This window comes from Protobothrops mucrosquamatus, unplaced genomic scaffold (assembly GCF_001527695.2).
Source record: "Protobothrops mucrosquamatus isolate PMUCROS unplaced genomic scaffold, P.Mucros_1.0 scaffold84, whole genome shotgun sequence".
Classification (NCBI taxonomy): domain Eukaryota; kingdom Metazoa; phylum Chordata; class Lepidosauria; order Squamata; family Viperidae; genus Protobothrops; species Protobothrops mucrosquamatus.
This window is the reverse complement of record NW_015386461.1, coordinates 290,204-308,285: the sequence shown is the minus strand read 5'-3', so window position 1 is coordinate 308,285 and position 18,082 is coordinate 290,204. Positions and strand designations below refer to the sequence as shown.

The following is an 18,082-nucleotide window of genomic DNA, read 5'->3' as shown; positions in this document are numbered from 1 at the left end:
TTAAACTAAGGCTTACTACAAATACAGACATCTTTCTCCTTTCTTTCAGGGTGGAATAAAAGGTAGACTACTATCAAGGGTTACAATGTTGTTTTATGTTCTAATGAAGTGCAATGAATTACTTTGGTGATATCCTTCCTGGCCGCAAAAACATGCCAGGCCCTAATACAGAAGGACTACCTGAATAAAATTAAATTAGGGGGACAAGGTTGCGTTATGTTTGCATGTCCATGGTTGAGAGGGTGGGGGGAAAAACAATGTACAGCCAAGAACCAAGACAAAGGAGAAATCTGATGGTGATATTTCCTACTTCAAGTGTGTCTCATCATCTGAGGGAAAACACATGCACTCAAGTTGTTTGTAACAAAAGCTGTTCTCATTGATCAAAAAAAGGGTGAACTTTAGGAAGAGCAAGGGTCATAATCCACTTCAAAGACACAGAAACAAGTCATCGTACTGAGCTATCTATTTCATCAAAAGGCTTGAAATATATTCTGGCAAGGCAAACTACATTGCTTTAGCTGTGCCCTTACTCAAGACAAAGGCATGGATGTATGTTATGTTGGATTCTTTCTAAGGCTGGACATTCGTTTCAGCTAGGAAGTACTTTTGCAGATGAATTCTATCTACATGAAGGAAAATACACAAGGTTTACTGAAAATCTTGATTTGGTCTATGAAATATATAAGGAAACACCAATGTGAACTACAAATCAAAGAATCCTCTATCTGGACTGCATAATATCCTATCCATTCTTCTCTATAAATTCAAAAACAGAGAAAAATAGAATCCAAACTGGGCAAACAACAAGGGCACAAAACTCACAATGATTACACATTCAGAATTTTCTTCAATTTTTTTTTATTGGCAACTTTACAATGGCAGTGATCAACAAAATTACTTTATTACCAAAAGGCAGGTGCCTGAAGATACTTTGGTTGTTAAGTGCCACTGGATACAATCCAGCCGCATTCAAATCCGTGTACTTTGATGTTTCCTCTGGAAAGATGGGGATTACATCCACTGCCTACCACTGAAGTATTATAAAACAAAACATTTCCCACGATCTGGGCAAAGAAATCCTAAATATCCACAGTGATTATACAGTCTTTCAACAAATATCTTGGAAGCATTCTTTTATGTACAAACAGTTTGTGCACATCGACAACACTACTATCTATAAGTGTTTAAAGTCATTATCTGTACAATTAGGCACACAAGCAGTACAACTTTGTCACCTAACAATGTTTTTAGGCTCTGCCCAGACACTCTCTCATCAAAATGTAAAAGGTTTTAATATTTTTTTTTTTATAAATAAGTCCATTGATTTCCACAGAAAACTAATAGCAAACAAAATATTCCAATTGGGAATAAACTTGTATATTATCTTGAAGGGTTATTCCCCCCTCCAAAATCTTGTGAGTGACTATACAGTACATACAAATGAGCCGGTATGTTTGTTAAGTCCCACCTCATTACAGGCATTAAAGAAAACAGAAAATTATGTTAGCTGGAATGGAAGCTGGAAGACTCCGATTCTGTTGAGACAGAAGAATGTCCTGCACGCTTCCCTTTGGAAAGGATCTTAAGGCTTGATCCCCTGCTGACAGAGGTGAGTGCATTTTGAGCTGATGTCTTGAATTTGGCACCCAGAAAAGCATATAGGATGGGATTCAGACAACAGTGGAAGAATGCCAGGCTTTCGGTAATGGTGGTCCACTTACGCACGAGTATTTCAAAACTGCAGCCTCTCTTGATGTACTTGAGGAGGATGAAAGTGTCTACACTGAGAACAATGTAGTATGGTAGCCAGCAAGCAAAGAAGGCCACAATCAGGATGACGGTTGTCTTCAAAGCTTTACGTTTCTGATGACCCTTTGATTTTGACAGCTTAGAAATTATAATGCAGTAACAAGTCAGTATGATAAGGCCAGGCAAGACGAGGCCTACTAAAATTTGCTGGAATTGGAAGGGGACTTGCCAGGTCAGGTCAGTGTAAAATCGCTGGCACATGTATTTTCCGCCAACCTCGGTAACACGAGCAAAGATAATGTCGGGTATAGTCAACAGCAAAGCTGGCAGCCAAACACCGATGTAGACAATCCTTTTAGCCAACAATTTCCGAGCTCTCTGACTGTTGGTAGCATGTACAATTGCCAAGTATCGATCTAAGCTGATGAAGGCCAGGATCAGGACACTGCTGTACAAATTGACAGTGTAGATGATGTGAACTATTTTACACAAGACTTCCCCGAAGTACCAGCTTATCACAGCATCCACAGACCAGAATGGCAAGCTGATGACGAAGAGGAGATCGGCTACTGAGAGATGGACCCTGTACTTGTCAGTTATGCTCTTCAGCTTCTTCTGGCAGCCCATGACAACTATCACCAAGCCATTGCCAACAACTCCTGTCAAGAAAATGATGGAGAAGATGGTGGGCAAGAAGATTCGATTGAAATCTTCGTTTTCCTCTTCAAAGCATAGTCCTGTGAAGTTATCTTCTTCTCCGGAGCCTGGCTCACCAGTATTATTATCAAGCACAAGTGTAAAAAATCCAGAAGAATACATCTGTAAATGACAAAAGAAAAAAAAAATTAGAAGGTGGCAAACATAGGCAGACTATTCAGCGGCAAGCAAGAGTCAGCACTGGATCATGCTTCAGCAGTCAAGACCTCTGGGCTTCAACTCCCAGAATTCCCTAGCTGGCATAGCTAGACTGGCTGTGGAATTGTGGGAGTTGAGGTCCAAAAGTCTTTAAAGTTGCCAAGTTTGGAGAACCCTTACTCTAATGCAACAAATTTAGCTCCGGTGTTAACTGGCAATTATCAGATGCAGGAGCAAAGAGATGATCAGAAATGTCACATTTTCAACCAATTCATTCCAACATGCACATCTCAACTCTCTGAAGGACTTTTCAAATATAAGAAAACACACACAAACCACATTCAGCTTATATGAAAGTGAGCGGCAACCACTGTACAGATATATGTTTTAGTTAGACAGGATGTATACCCACCAGGTCAATCACTGCTTTCTAATGATTGCTTCAAGGAATTTTCTGAATGCCTAGATCAGGGGTAGGCAACCTTGGCTCTTTTATGACTCGTGGACTTCAACTCCCAGAATTCCTGAGCCAGCATGGCTCAGCTTGGAAACCTCTCCCTTTCCCCTCAGCATGGCCAGCTTAGGAATTCTGGGAGTTGAAGTCCACGAGTCATAAACGAGCCAAGGTTGCCTACCCCTGGCCTAGATGCATCACATTTTTCTATTCAAATTTGATGATTACAAAATGGATCTTCTCAGGAATTTATTGGGAAAAAAAACCCCTTATACCAGTGGTTCTCAACCTTTTTAATGCCGCGACCCCAACCAGTCGTAAGTCGAGGACTAAACCGGTCGTAAGTCGAGGACTAAACCGATCATAAGTTGAGGACTACCCAACCGGTCGTAAGTCGAGGACTTTCCCTGCCCGGGAGCGCCACGCATGCGTGGTTCCGCCCCTGCGCCGGTCGAGGCGTAGCTGGCAAGCGGCAGAGACGGAGCAGGCCAACCACCAGCTGGCCCAACCCAAGGGAGGTAAGGCACCCGCTGGAAAAGGGGGAAAAAAATGGCGGACAAAAAAATGGCAGACAGCCTTGCTTGGCGACCCCCATGAAATGGTCGATCGACCCCAAATGGGGTCCCGACCCACAGGTTGAGAACCACTGCCTTATACAATGATGCTTCCATTTGGATATGGTTACAGCAGCTTTGAAAATCATTCTATAAAAACATGCAGGTTGTTGTTGTTATTGTGGGGAAAATAGGAGGAAGAACTATGAGGTATGTTTTCCGCCTTGAGTTATTCATAAAGTAATAAAGGTGGGATAAAAATCTAGTAGAAAATAATACATAAATAAAATGTTTTGTGCAGACTGTCCCCATGTAGGGAAGAGGCAGTATTGGATGGTTCATGCCTAGACCAAAACACATGTGCTTCATCTGAGAAGAGATATTCTTCATGGGAGACAGAAGGAAACAAACACAAAACCAGGATCAGCTAAGTGTGAGTTAGAGGAAGGGCGGTGCTGGGAAGATCAGAAAAGAAGGCAGACTTTAAGTACTTGAAGTAGGAGATAAGGTCCTGAAAAGAATGGCAAGTGGGCTGCAGCACAGGCCATTTTGAGAAAGAGAGAGTAGTGATGCAGTAGCTTTGCCCTAGTAATCAGGGATAGGCAACCTTGGCTCTTTTATGATTCGTGGACTTCAACTCCCAGAATTCCTGAGCCAGGAATGGTTGATTTACAAACTGATCAATGCTGGCTCAGGAATTCTGGGAGTTGAAGTCCACGAGTCATAAAAGAGCCAAGGTTGCCTACCCCTGAACTAGTTTGTTTGTATCCCACCTTTATTATTTTTAGAAATAACTCAGGGTGGTGAACATATCCAACAAACCCTTCCTCATTTTCCCCACACCAATCCTATGAGGTGTTAGGCTGAGGGAGAATGACTGGGTCAAAGTCACTCAGCCGAGACTTGTTGCCTAAGGCGGCACTAGAGCTCACAATCTCCTGGTTTTCTATCCTGTTGCTTTAACTACTAGACATAACTGGCTCAGTTACCCATAGGTCGTTTCTAGTTTTTCTTGGATGAAACCTGGAACAACCAAACTGTACCAGGTTTTACTTTAACCTGATTATGGTCTGCTCAAAACAGAGTTCAAGTGGCAAACCAAACTATTTCTTCTATCGATGAAACAAAATGTATTTTATCAATTCGTACATACCTCTACCATATTTTGCTATATTCTTCTGAAGTAAGAATCAAAATAAGCAAAGCTAGATCATGACTGCAATGGTTGATTTACAAACTAATAAGGATTCAGAGGAGACAGTTTTGTAAACAGTCACCTGCAAGCTCCTGGATTATCAGATAAAAGAATTACCTTCTTATTGGTTCAAAAGAAACCCATTAGAAGGAAACTGAAGTGGTCTCCACCTTAACACAGATAGTCCTCCTTTAGTGACCATAATTGGGACCAGAAATTCTGTTATTAAGCAAAGCGGTTGCTAAGTGAGCTTGCCACTGTGTTTATGAACTTGCTTCAACTTTCTTTTTGCTTTACAGATCAGCAAAACTTGTAAATGACAGGATTGGTCATAAAGCCACTTTTTTTATCACTGTCGTATCTGCAAATGGTCACCAAATGAGGCAGCTGCTAAACCAGGCCTATCTGTATACTGGGGGATAAATTGGTACTAAAGTATAAAGTGGGATGTGAAAATTCATGTAAATCTAATCCTTTCATTTCAACAATCCTGTTAAAGAAGTCCCTGGGAGGATTAGAAGAATTATTTTCAGTTGAATCAGACATCAAGAGCCTGTTAGTGAAACTATTTTCTGAGGTCTGGGGGGGGGGGGTCTGAACAGTAAAAGAATCACTTCTTCCATATTTTCCCCTCCTTGGAGGCAAATAATGTGCCAGGACTTCTTGACCACACTGATTCACAGGCAAGAGGTTGGTTCATTAAAAAACAAAAACAAAAATCCAGACATGTTAAAAAGTGGCGATGAAGTAAGCAAGACTTAAGAGTTCATCAGAACTCTTTGTCAGCCTGACCGATATCCCAAACTAAAAACAACCGAGAGACTTTATTTATTAAATTTATATGCTGCCCCATTTTGTAGTTCCAGGCGATTCTGAGCAGCTTATAAGATGTGGCGGTAAATTTAAAAATGTCAAACCAACGCAAACACGGTGCGGCAAGAGGCTGTAAAAAGCCCAAGTTTGCCCATTCAAATTCTCCTGCCAGCAAAGCTCTTTCTCAGATCCTTTTGCCCGCCAGAACAAAAAGGAGGGAGAAGCTTCAATTGAGCAAGGCAACAGATGGGGGAAAAAAAAAGAGAAGTGCAATCTCAGGAAACCACCAGCCGTTTGAAAAGCAAGTCAGGGAGTGGTCACCTGGCCACCGCCTCCTTCAGTCCTCATCCTCCCTCTCTGGCCTTGCAGAAAGACTACCCTTTCTTTTTTTTGCTGGAAGGCGCTTCTACAAAAGGGCTTGACAACACATTCAAAACAGAGGCTGTTTCTATTCAGGCCGGGAGGCTTTTTTGAAAGGGCGCCTTCTGGCTCCAAGGAGGATTCTCCCATCCAGGGTACAAAAGGGATACTTTTCTGAACCGAAACGGGACCAAGCCTCCACATTCCCACGCATTCAAGTAGAAATGAAAAGGGCAGGGGGTTTCTAAGCGTTCCTCAACGTTTTCTTGAACCCAGGGCTTTTCCCACTTTATGGAAAGAGCCTGCCGTTTGATTCTCATGCTTCCCACAAGTTGGGGAAATATGCCAATATCCAGGCGGAATCCCTGCCAGTTAAACATTTCGGGGGTTCTAGTTGTTGTCCTATACTTTATATACGTTTATACTTTTGCTCATAGACCAAGCATTTTTTTTGTTTTTATTTTGCTCATAGACCAACTCCCCCCCCTCTTTCACTCTAGATTCTAGGAGAAAAAAAAATCCACCCTAGTTTGCCTTACACATAAAGATTCGGGTTTTTTTTTTAACACGTCCCGAGCTCTACTTAATGACAAAAGCAAGAAACGGTATGAGTCAAGGACTGCTCGGAAACGTCCGAAAACGGCGCGCCCCAACAACGTCTAAAACTTTTCTCATGCAAGGTTTCCTTTTAATATTAGTCAATCGCGCTTCCTAAGGCAGCCAAAGATCCCGCCAAATTTCTCACACATGTTCCAAGCCCGGCGAGTTTTTTTTTTTTTTTTTAAGATCCTAGGGATGGGGGGGGCGAGATCAACGAAAGCAAAATCGAAGTTTAATTACACCTCCTGTGCACTCTCTGCAATCCAGAGAACGGTCCCTCGCAGGTCCCCGCCCGACCCCACGCACTTTTACGCAGCCAGGCGCGCTGCTTTCAAAGGCGCGCTTTCTCCGCGGCGAGCCCGCAAAAGCCGCTCCACGGAGCTGCCTTTTACAAGTTGAGAGAGCGCGCAACATTTGATATAGGCTCGGGGCAAGAAACCACCTCCTCCAAAGCAAGGGGAGACCTATAGGCTTGCACGACCTATAGGAGAGCGCTTACTACAAGGTGCAATTCACGAGCCACGGCCCGGTCCGCTTTTTTTAAAAAAAAACGGCACCTCTGCGAGTCGGCACAGCTACAAAGATTCTCCCGCTTGGAGCAACTGTGGATTTTTTTTTTTTGATTTTTTTTTGCGGTCCCAGATTAGATAGATCTAGTAAACCTCAGCCAGGTCGGGAATGAGAACCGCTACACTGCTTGTAATCTAAAGATAAAAGCCCACGGTTGCGCGTGTCCTTGTCCCGCTCTCCCCGAAAGAGCTTTGCGAGATCGCGTCGGGCAAAGCACGTCCCGATATTTAGGAACCTCCAACCAGGCGCTCGCGCTCCCGTCCGTCCGTCCGTCCGTCCACCCACCTCCCCCCCATCCATCCATCCATCGGTGCCCGGGCAAACATCTCGCGCCTCCCCTTACATCCAGATTCGTATCCATTGCTCGAGCGCTCCCCGGCAGCAGGCTCCGCTTCTGCACCTCGCCAGCAGCCGCGGCGCCACTCACAGCCAAAAAGTTCCCGTCCCGCAGCTACCCGCGTCTCTTATAAAGCGGCCCCCTTCTTCGAGCCGGCCCGTAAAGCTGCCGGCAGCTCCGCCCAAGTCTGGGCTTCGGAGGCGGCGGGGGAGGGGGTGATTGACGGATCGTCCAAAAAAAAAAAAAAAAAAGGTACCCCCGAGCATGCGCCGAGCTACCTGTTTTGTGACCGGCAGCTGTGCCTTCGATGGGAATCTCCAGTTCCCCCCCCCCCTTAGTTTTGCTGTCTGCGCTGTGAGTGGGGGCTTCTCTTTTCTGTCGTGCGATTGTGCGTCTGAAGGCATCTCGGGAGAGTCCCGGGACCACGTGCTCTAATAGGATAAATAGCTAGTAGAAAAAATATATATATATGAAAGGAACAATGCCTGAAACAAGTCAAAGGAAGTTTGATTTAAGGGGGGGGGGCGTTTTCTAAGAACTCAAATCTTAGCCTGAGGCTGTTATACTGTACACAGTTTTCCTAATAGATGCAAACAAGAAACTTAAATCTGACTCTGGAATCTTAGGCTGCAAGTTCAACTCAAGTTTTGAAGTCCTTTACTCCTCCAGTAACCTCGTTGAGTTTGCTCCTTACTTCTAAAACGGGCAGCCACAAATGCTCCTGTTTCTGAAGACAATGACTGCCTTGCTCTGTTTTGTCGCCCTTGCTATCAAATTGCATTGTCTGCTTCTGCATGCTGTATGCAGGTTGTGTTTCTGCTTGTCCCGGCAGATGGTTGCGCCCCCTTCACCGGGACAGCTTTAATTTGTGTTGCAGCAATTCCTGTTCTTGAACCTTGCTGTTACAAGACTCCTTTGCTGGTTTTTATCTGGACCGGGGGTGGGGTGGGGTGGGTGAATGGACAACTCTGAGCCCTTTATGATCTGTGGACTTCAACTCCCAAAATTTCTCAGCCCACCATGTCTGCAGGTATAATCCATAGAAGGGGCCATTAGTTGCCCACCCCTGATCTAGACCTACCTCTGGGGCTGCAGTCCAGTACTTAGCCGCCTATAACTTCCTGGATTTTCCTAAAGGACAATGCCTTGATTTCTAGCCAACATTATTGGGGCAGACCTTGGAAAAGTATTGATTGCTCTATACACTGATTTCAGATTAGTGAGATCATAAACAGACTTCTGCCTAAGCATGCGTGTAATTGCTCTGTAATTCTAATAACAAAACTGCAATTCCAAACAGGAATACTGCAGAAGGAACTATTAACTTCAAACCACAGTAATGGTGAGACAGTCCCTAATCGTTCTCCAGTTTTCTGGAAAAATATTCTATTGTGGGCCCAGTGGGGCATTTCTGCTTCGGACCCAACCAATATAGAATTCTTCATATTATTTTTAATGTAGTACTCATTGCATTCGATGTAAAGGAGTGTAGGCACCACTACTTGCTTAAGCTAGCTGCACTACTTAAAGCTGCAAAGTCATGCAGAATCACTGAGTCTTTTGTGTTTCTTTGCTGCACACTTTCCCTTTACTGTATATTGCATAAGTTTCTGGTTGCCTCCATACTTTGTGTGTGTGTGTGTGTGTGCAATTTCTGATGTTTTCTTCCTGCTGTTGCCGTTGCTGTGTATACAATGCTGTACCTTCAAGCCTATGAATTTCAGTAGTAAGGGAATCATTTGCAGAATTTTAGAGGTTTGGCAGGATGGAAAGCAATTCTGTTTACAGGTGGAGTAGATGAAATACCCCAGTTTGAAATCATTTATTCTTCTAAAGCAGCCATGTGTTTATGTGAGTGTATGCGTATGCATGCGTGTGCCTTTGAGTCAGTTTATTTTTACTTCTGCAACGGCCTGGACAAGCTGCTGCAGATTTCAGAAATAGTTTGCTCTTTTCTCCTTCCTAGAGCAGTGAGAGAATGAGTGGCTCAAGGTCACCCAACTGGCCCTCCCAATTTCTAGCCTGATGTCTCAACCACTAAACCAGGGGTCCCCAATCCCCGGGCCATGGACCAGTACTGGTCAGTGGCCTGTTAGGAATCGGGCTGAATAGCTGGAGGTGAATGGCGGGCTAGTGAGTGAAACCTAAACCATTCCCCCCCTTCCCGCAGTCCATGGAAAAATTGTCTTCCACGAAACCGATCCCTGGTGCAAAAAAAATTGGGGACTACTGCATTACACCAAACTGGCTCTCTTAAAAATGGCACTTCCCAGTTTATTATCTTCCAAACCCTGGGCCTTGAACCCCCACATAATTGGGAATTCTGGGAGTTGCCATCCAACGCTTGTGGAGGACACCAGTTGGGGACAAGTGAAACCAAACCTTATTTATCATTGGTAATAAAAACTGAAAATCGGTTACCCAGCAAAGGAACATATTGAGACTTCCTGCCCTTTCCATTTGCCCTCTGGCCGCTGGGCCACAAGCAATTACCCAGGATATTTTCCTTATCTCCTCATTTGTTGGTGTGTTTTTTTAGTTGCAGGGTGAGTGTAAAGTCAAGGTGGTATCCCCTTTTAATCTACTTATTTGCTGGTTCATTGAGCTGCTGGGATTCAGCAGTAAATGCTCAGCCAGCTATAAGATAAGGTCAGAGGGGCTTCAATTCCTGAGATGAAAAAAACCCTGCAGGCGGAAATCTTTGAGAAAAGAGTTTCAGATGGAAGCCAAGGGCTCTAAGTTCAGGACTGAAATCAGTTTGCTTAGAGCCATAGCTCAGTGCTTTTGATGAAACTCTACGCATTTCCTTTTATGAGGAAAAAAAAAGCTTTTCACCAAAAGCATACATGTTCCCATCCTTGTGATAATCTGAGGAACTATGCTTGGAGACCGGAGCAGGTGCTTCCATGCGTGATTTGTGCACTGTTTTTGACACGGATGCCTTGATTTCTAAGTACTGATTGTCAATGGGATACAATGCTCTCGGCCTGGTGTCTTCCATCTTCTAAGTATGGCCTTAAGGTGCCTTGAGTTTCTTAGGAGTTTGTGGATTATGGCTTTTGGAGTGCCAGACTCTCTGAAAGTCAGTAAGCCCTTAATGAGATTTGTATATACAGTAGATATATATTGATTGTAGGCATTCTTTGGATGTTTATTCTTTTAAAGCTCCAGAGTGTCTTTTGTTATCCTGACTGTATGAAAATAATGTGGAAGGCTCCTTTTCAGAAAGAGCAGAATAATATCTGGTTAATGATTTCCAAAGTAGTAAAAGAAGGGGCTATTCCAGCAAAAGCTCCTTCTTAAAGAAGGGGAGGAGGTGGGGGGGGACAAACGTTAGCAAAGAAAACAGTAATTGTCAACTTTAGGTTTCCCATTAAATGCTTTATTACTGTATTGCAGAAATGCGTGAACATTAGAATTCTGTTCGTTATATCTCTCAGCAGAGCTAGGTGTGTGAAATCTTTAGTATTTCTAGTGTGAAATTTTAAGTGCCTTTCCAATATTGCTTCATTTATCTGTGAGTTATTAATGCATACTCGTTGAATAATTTACCTGATGGCCCTCAGTGACAAACAAAATGACACTTTAATGGCATTGCTCATACAGGCAGCTGGCTGTTGAACTTAAGAAAGGCAAACACATCTTTAGTTATGTGATGCTAGGCTTTTACGAGGAACTTTCAAAGCAGTGGAATTCATTTACACTCTATCATTTTATTCATTTTATAGGGGTATAAAATGCTACAGGTACAGGTACATCAATAAAGAGAAAATCCTATTAAAGGGATAGCTATTTTGTAGGCTGTGAATGAAGAAAGAGAGATTAAAAGAACATTACAGGTAGTCCTTGACTTACGACCACAATTGATCCCCAGATTTATGTTGCTAAGTGAGACATTTGTTAAGTGAGTTTTGCCCCATTTTATGACTTTCCTTGCCAGAGTTGTTAAGTGAAACATTGCAGTTGTTAAGTTAGTAACCCGGTTGTTAAGTGAATCTGGCTTCCCCATTGACTTTGATTGTCAGATGGTCGCAAAAGTTGATCACATGAACCTGGGACACTGCAACCGTCATAAATATGAACCAATTGCCAAGCATCACACGATTGTGGGGATGCTGTAATGGCCATAAGTGTGAAAAACGGTCATAAGTCACTTTTTTCAGTGCCATAACTTTAAACGGTAATTAAACAAACTGTTGTAATTCGATGACTAGCTGTACTGAAATAATCTGTCATGATTATGGTTGTTAGCCTCATATATGGGCATCGTTGTGGGGAGCAAAGAGTCCACATCGGTGGTCCCAACTGTAGCCATTTTAAGATGTGTGGTCTTCAACTCCCAGCAATGCTGGCTGGGGTATGCTGGGAATTGAAGTCCATCCATCTTAAAATGGCTAAAGTTGGGAAATGTTGATCTATATGGTCATGATGGCCCAGATGGACTGCTCTGTATCTGTTTTATTTGCATGACGATGCATCTAAAAAAGGCGTAGGGCTTTGATCCATGGTTTTGATAACCATTTTTATTTGCTTGACCTGCCCCCCCGCCCCCAAGTGATTCCCCTGCCCTCATGAAAATTGTTAACTCGGACTGCAGTGAGGAGACCCAGGTTTAACTCCTTTATAAAATCTAGGTAGTTCTCGACTTATGACTGTAACTGAGCCTGAAATTATGATTGTAAATAGTTGTGGTTATTAAGTGGGTCACCATGTGACCAGACCTGATTTTTATGACATTTTTTGTATGGTTGCTAAGCGAATACATTTTACCCAATGGACGTTTGTTGCTGGAAATCAGAAGTAAACATGGAAACTGATAAAAAATGTCTAAAAATTGCGGTCACATGACCGTGAGATGCTACAAATAGCTGTAAAGGTCCCACACGAGTGATGCCCCCTCTCCTCCATAACATATTGATTCATGCAGGATGATTGTCTGCAGGGAAAAAGCGTTTGCATGTGAGGATTCTTGTTTAAATCAAAGCTGATACTTTTATATGAATATTAATACATATCTGTTTACAAAGGCTGGACAGCCATTTGTCTGAAATGGTATAGGGTTTCCTGCCTGAGCAGGGGGTTGGACTAGATGACCTCCAAGGTCCCTTCCAACATTATTATTATTATTATTATTATTATTATTATTATTATTATTATTATTATTATTATTATTATTATTATTATTTCTGGGCTATGATCTTTGTGCCCACAGTTTTCTGGCTGGCCGGCATCTAGGTGAAACGCTGATTCAAAGTCCTTTAAAGTAAGAATATCACCACAAAAGGCAACTGCAGAATTTATACATGAACTTGAAAACAGGGACATGCATACTGCTGAGAGAGAAGCAGATTGCCTAACCAAACCACACTTATTTGAAGAAATGAAAATGTAGCAATAGCAACACATTTTGTATCATGGAGGCTTGAGCCTGGAAGAATATTTAGGAAATATGAAAATTGTTGAGAATGCTTTACAAAGACATGACAAGGTGACTTAGATCCCCATGGTAGGCAATAGGTAAAGCAAATTTGGTGACGGGGAAATTACTGCAGAGCAGGAGTAATAATTGACAGCTGTAATGTCAACACTGTAAAGCCTTTTTTATTAGCATGTCACCCTGTGAATATATTCCCTTAGTAATTTTCAGTGAACAGACACTTTTATTAAATATAAGCAATATAGCCACCATAATAAGAGTTCTGTGTAATTTGGCAAGATGTTTAATTATCCAATCTCTCTCTCTCTCTCTCTCTCTCTCTCTCTCTCTCTCTCTCTCTCTCTCTCTCTCTCTCTCTCTCTCTCTCTCTCTCTCTCTCTCTCTCTCTCTCCCTCCCTCCCTCCCTCCCTCTCCCTCTTTCCCTCTTTCCCTCTCTGTCTATTCTCCCTCCCTGGATGCCTCAGTGCAGAGATTTCCTATGTCATGCTTGGCCTCTAACATGGTTTTCAGCTTTAAGAGACTGTATTTCAAAGGGAAGACAAAAGAAAGTGTGTAGAATTAATACAGGTAGTCCGCAGTTTATGACCATAATGAAGCCTCCCCATCATGGTAGTAAGTTGTGATAGTCATATATCAAGTCATCCACATGAATTGACCTGACTTTATGACCTTTTTTGGGTAGTCATTAAGCAAACGCTGCAATCACCGTAATTGTTAAATGAATGCCGCAGTCATTAAATGAACCAATGGTTCATTATGGGCTGGTTTTGCCAAAAAACAGAAGTAAATGTCTGTTTTCAGGAAAAGCATAATAAAAAACAGTCCTGTGATGTGGGATGCTGCAAATGTGCTATATAAATGTGGGCTGGTTGCTGAGTGCCCAGCGTGTGGTCATGTGACCAAAGGGAGGGGGGGTCATTGGAATATCGGAACAGGATCATAAATGTCCACCAGGACAGTCCGTCATAACTTTGAATGCTCACTAAGTGACTGATCATGGTTGAAGACTACCTGAATTTAATAATACTGTAGGAACAATAAGAAGAAACCAAGGGCTATTAGCAGGATAAGGAGGGAATTGAGGGCCAAAGATTATTATTTACTTATATGCAATCCCTAAAATGAATCCATATTTCTTCCAAGAAAATTACGTGTAGATATCCATGATATCCAGCAGGAGCTAGGCTAGTTAGTTAGTTAACTTAGTTATGAGTTAGGCAACTTAGAAAAAGGAGAAATGTTCTGACAGTGAGAATAATTAACCAGTGGAACAGCTTGCCTTCAGAAGTTGTGGTTGCTCCATCAGTTTTAAGAAGAGATTGGACAGCCATTTGTCTGAAATGGTACTATAAGGTCTCTTGCTTGAGCAGGGGGTTGGACTAAAACAGGGGTCCCCAACCCCCGGTCTGTGGACTGGTACCGGGCCACGGCATGCCAGCAACCGGTCCGCACAAACAAGCAAAGCCCCATCCGTGGGATGCAGGCAGCGCACAAAACCACGCTCTCTGCGGTTCAGGGAAAAACCTTTCTCCACGGAACCGGTCCCTGGTGCCCAAAAGGTTGGGAACCTCTGGACTAAAAGACCTCCAAGGCCCCTTCCAGTTCTGTTTTACTATTACTGTTCCTGAAAGCAGCTTGTCTTTAAAATGAATATTGAACATAGATTAAACACAGGAGATCTTCAGCCTGCAGGCTCGTAATTCGAAGGACGCAGGCAAAAAAGGGTGAATGGACAGAACAGGCAAAGAGACACGTTCAGCCATGCCGTCTCATAACAGCATCTCGAAGGGAAACCATAAAAGGAGAGGAGGAATTCAAAAGAAGCTGGTGCTTCGGGCAACTTAATAATAATAATAATAGTAAAGTTGGAAGGAACCTTGAAGGTCATCTAGTCCAACCCCCTGCTCAGGCAGGAAACCCTATACCATTTCGGACAAATGGCTGTCCAGTCTCTTCTTAAAAACTTCCAGTGTTGGAGCATTCACCGCTGCTGGAGGCAGGTTGTTCCACTGGTTAATTGTTCTCACTGTCAGGAAGTTTCTCCTTAGTTCTAGATTGCTTCTCTCCTTGATTAGTTTCCACCCGTTGCTTCTTGTCCTGCCTCCAGGCGCTTTGGAAAATAGCTTGACTCCCTCTTCTTTATGGCAACCCCTGAGATATTGGAACACTTGTACAATGCCAGGGGTCCTGCAGTCATGAGTGGGCTATTCCCGTATCACAGCAGAAGGAAACAAAGGGCCAAAGGCAACTGGTATCAAAAGTGAATCAATGGAGGGACTTAGCTCCTTCAAACGTTGCTCTCATCCAGCTAGAGAAGATGTTTGCTAAGAGATGGAAATTGGAGAAGATAGCTGGTTTCTCTGCCAAGACCAGTATTTCTCAACTTTGGCAACATTAAGATGTGTGGACTTCAACTTCCACGCTGGCTAAGGAATTCTGGGAGTTGAAGTCCACACATCTTAAAGTTGTCAAGGCTGAGAAACAATGGCCTACAGTTCAGCCTTCTTCTTCGGCAGCAGCCTGGTGGAGTAATTGACACTGCCTCCCCCTCCATCCTGACCAAGTTACAGGAAGAATTTCCTCCACTTCCCTGCTATCTCTAACTGCTGTTCCCATTTGATCTGATTTTGCTTCTCCGGGTAAACTCAGCCCAAAGCATTGGTGTTAAATAACCTGTAAAAAAAAAAAAAGGCACAATGTGTGTCTGTATGGTCTAGCACAGGGGTAGGCAACCTCGGCTCTTTTATGACTCATGGACTTCAACTCCCAGAATTCCTGAGTCAGCTATGCTGACTCAGGAATTCTGGGAATTGAAGTCCATGAGTCATAAAAGAGCCGAGCTTGCCTACCCCTGGTCTAGCAGCAACAATTCTCATTCCTTTTTGCTTCATTCTCCCTGCCATCCATCTCTAGCAAAGCGATAACCTCCATGCCTTTATTCCTCCATCTGTAAGATGGGATGATGCTGTTTTGAGTGCCCTAAGTGGTAAGCTAATTGGTTACATGCACTGATTGAAAATGGACAGGTCTGTGTTTCAAAATCCCCTGCAGCTATGGCTTATTTACTCCCTTTGGGCAGTGTTTACATTTGGGGAGGGGGACACTGCCTGCCTCTAGCAGAATTTACTGTTTGTTTAGATTGAACTGACGTTGACAAGATACTTTAGACTGAACTGACTGACAAGATTACTCAGTTAATCTCTCTGGCAAACATGCCTCCATTTGTGCAGCAGGACAAGCTGTCCGTTTTATCTCTGAGGATTACACGGCAGGCCAAGGTGGGATGACTTTTCAGGACTTTTTCGGAACTGCCATCAGATGAAGATTGGAAAGATAAAGTGGGGTGGGTTGCTACTTGAATTATGTCATCACTTCACCCTGATTGGCAAGTTCCAGAAAGTTAGCTCACTTAAGCAGATGCGGCAATGGTTTTCATTTTCACATTTACACCCCACTAAAGCTTAAATGGACTCCAGAAGATGGTAGAGGACAGGAAGACCTGGAGGAACGTTGTCCATGGGGTCGCGATGGGTCGGACATGACTTCGCAACTAACAACAACAAAAGCTTCTTTTGAATTAAACATTGGAGAGCCCATTCCAAACCTGAGTTTTTACACCGACTGCATGGAGAAGTAATGTACTGTAGTTGATTTGATGTTGAGCCATATTATGCAGTACTATAACAATGGCTACTCTAAGAAAAATCTAGAGTGAAATTAGAAGATCTGAACAAGGATCTCCTAATGCAGAATAGAAGACATGTGCATTCAAATGTTGAATATTATCTCCCTTCAATTCATTCAATATGCCTAATCATCAGAGGAAATTGAAAGTTTTCCAAATATGTGGATGGATGCAAGCGACCAATCTTTTCTAATCTATTGGATCCCAGATGTTTCACGAAGTCTGCTAGCTGATCAGAGAAACTATGGCATGTTTTAAATAGTAAATACCATCCTGCATTTGCCAGTTTATTTTAGTTTCATGTTATTTCTCCATGGATTTGTCAAATCTCCATCACTACAATTTGGGATTAGTTGTAAGTGTTATTGATACATGATGTGAAAATGTACTGAATCTACAGCGAATTTCCTCCTGTTGTGAGGAAGAGAATTGTCATTTGGTGTTGTTTTTTCTACACTGAAAAGCCTAATAATATATTTTCTTTCTCAAGAAAGATTTCATCTCTTTGATTATGGATGAACTTTTTCGATTATTTCTGAAATGGGATGTACAAAACAATCCAAATTATTTCACATATGTGGCCATATCACATATAAAAACATAATGGTTCTTGTCATTTGATTTTCATTATGTACATAAGCATCCTTAACATAGAATAGAGGATTTTCAGTGGCCCAACAATTTGTACATATCCTATTACTTAGGTCTTGTGAGCATCAGCTAATAAACTTCCTATTATTTCCTAGTCCCAAACAGACAGCCAAAGTTGATCCAAATCTTGTTAGCATCACACATTCTGAGTGACATTTCTGGGTTGCTGTTTACACAGAACCAACAACAAATGTTGCCTCTTACTTAGACTTGATGGAGAAAGTGGTTTTAAACATTGCTTATGTTTTGAGGAACTTCAGTCTGTGCGACATCTGAGAGTATTTTTCCTGGTGGTTTGCTTAGAACTTTTTGAACAAGGTGTGAAAAACAGTACAGGAGGTCATGCTAAAAATATCAAGTACAGTTTGTGTTCAGGACAGTGTGTTCTACGATGCTATGGTATCCTATTCAAAACAGGAAGAGATAGGGTACAGCTGAAGACCCTGAGGATATGTCTACTACCTGCTTGGTTTGTTCTAGAAAGATCCTGTACTGCTACTTAGTACCATAAGAACTCTCATTCGTTCTTCTGAATTCCGGTATATAAAACTTGGCATCGTTCCCAGCAAAACCGCATGGGTGAAGGCCTTATGTAATCACTCATTATGGGTGTCAATTTTTGTTAAAATTTATTTGTGGTCAGAGTAAACGAATAGAGACAATTTTGCTTAGATAATTATTAGACCATCAAAAGAATAATATCCCCAGAGAAAGATTAATTTTTAGAATGGCTTAGAACTGAAATTAAGCCAAGAAACTCCATTTGAAAACAGTACTGCTACTGTATGTTGTGCTTAATAATTCAGTATGTACATGGAT

General features: G+C 42.5%; 1 protein-coding gene across 1 annotated transcript; it reads right to left on the bottom strand.

Annotated features, from left to right (window-relative positions):
• Positions 1-1,490: 1,490 nt before the first annotated feature.
• On the bottom strand, positions 1,491-7,508 carry CXCR4 (C-X-C motif chemokine receptor 4). Its single transcript, XM_015812447.2, has 2 exons — positions 7,497-7,508; positions 1,491-2,571 (listed from the first exon to the last, which is right to left on the bottom strand). The coding sequence occupies exon 2, from the start codon at positions 2,569-2,571 to the stop codon at positions 1,507-1,509; it is 1,065 nt and encodes a 354-aa protein (XP_015667933.2). The 5' UTR covers positions 7,497-7,508; the 3' UTR covers positions 1,491-1,506.
• Between the last annotated feature and the right edge of the window lie 10,574 nt (positions 7,509-18,082).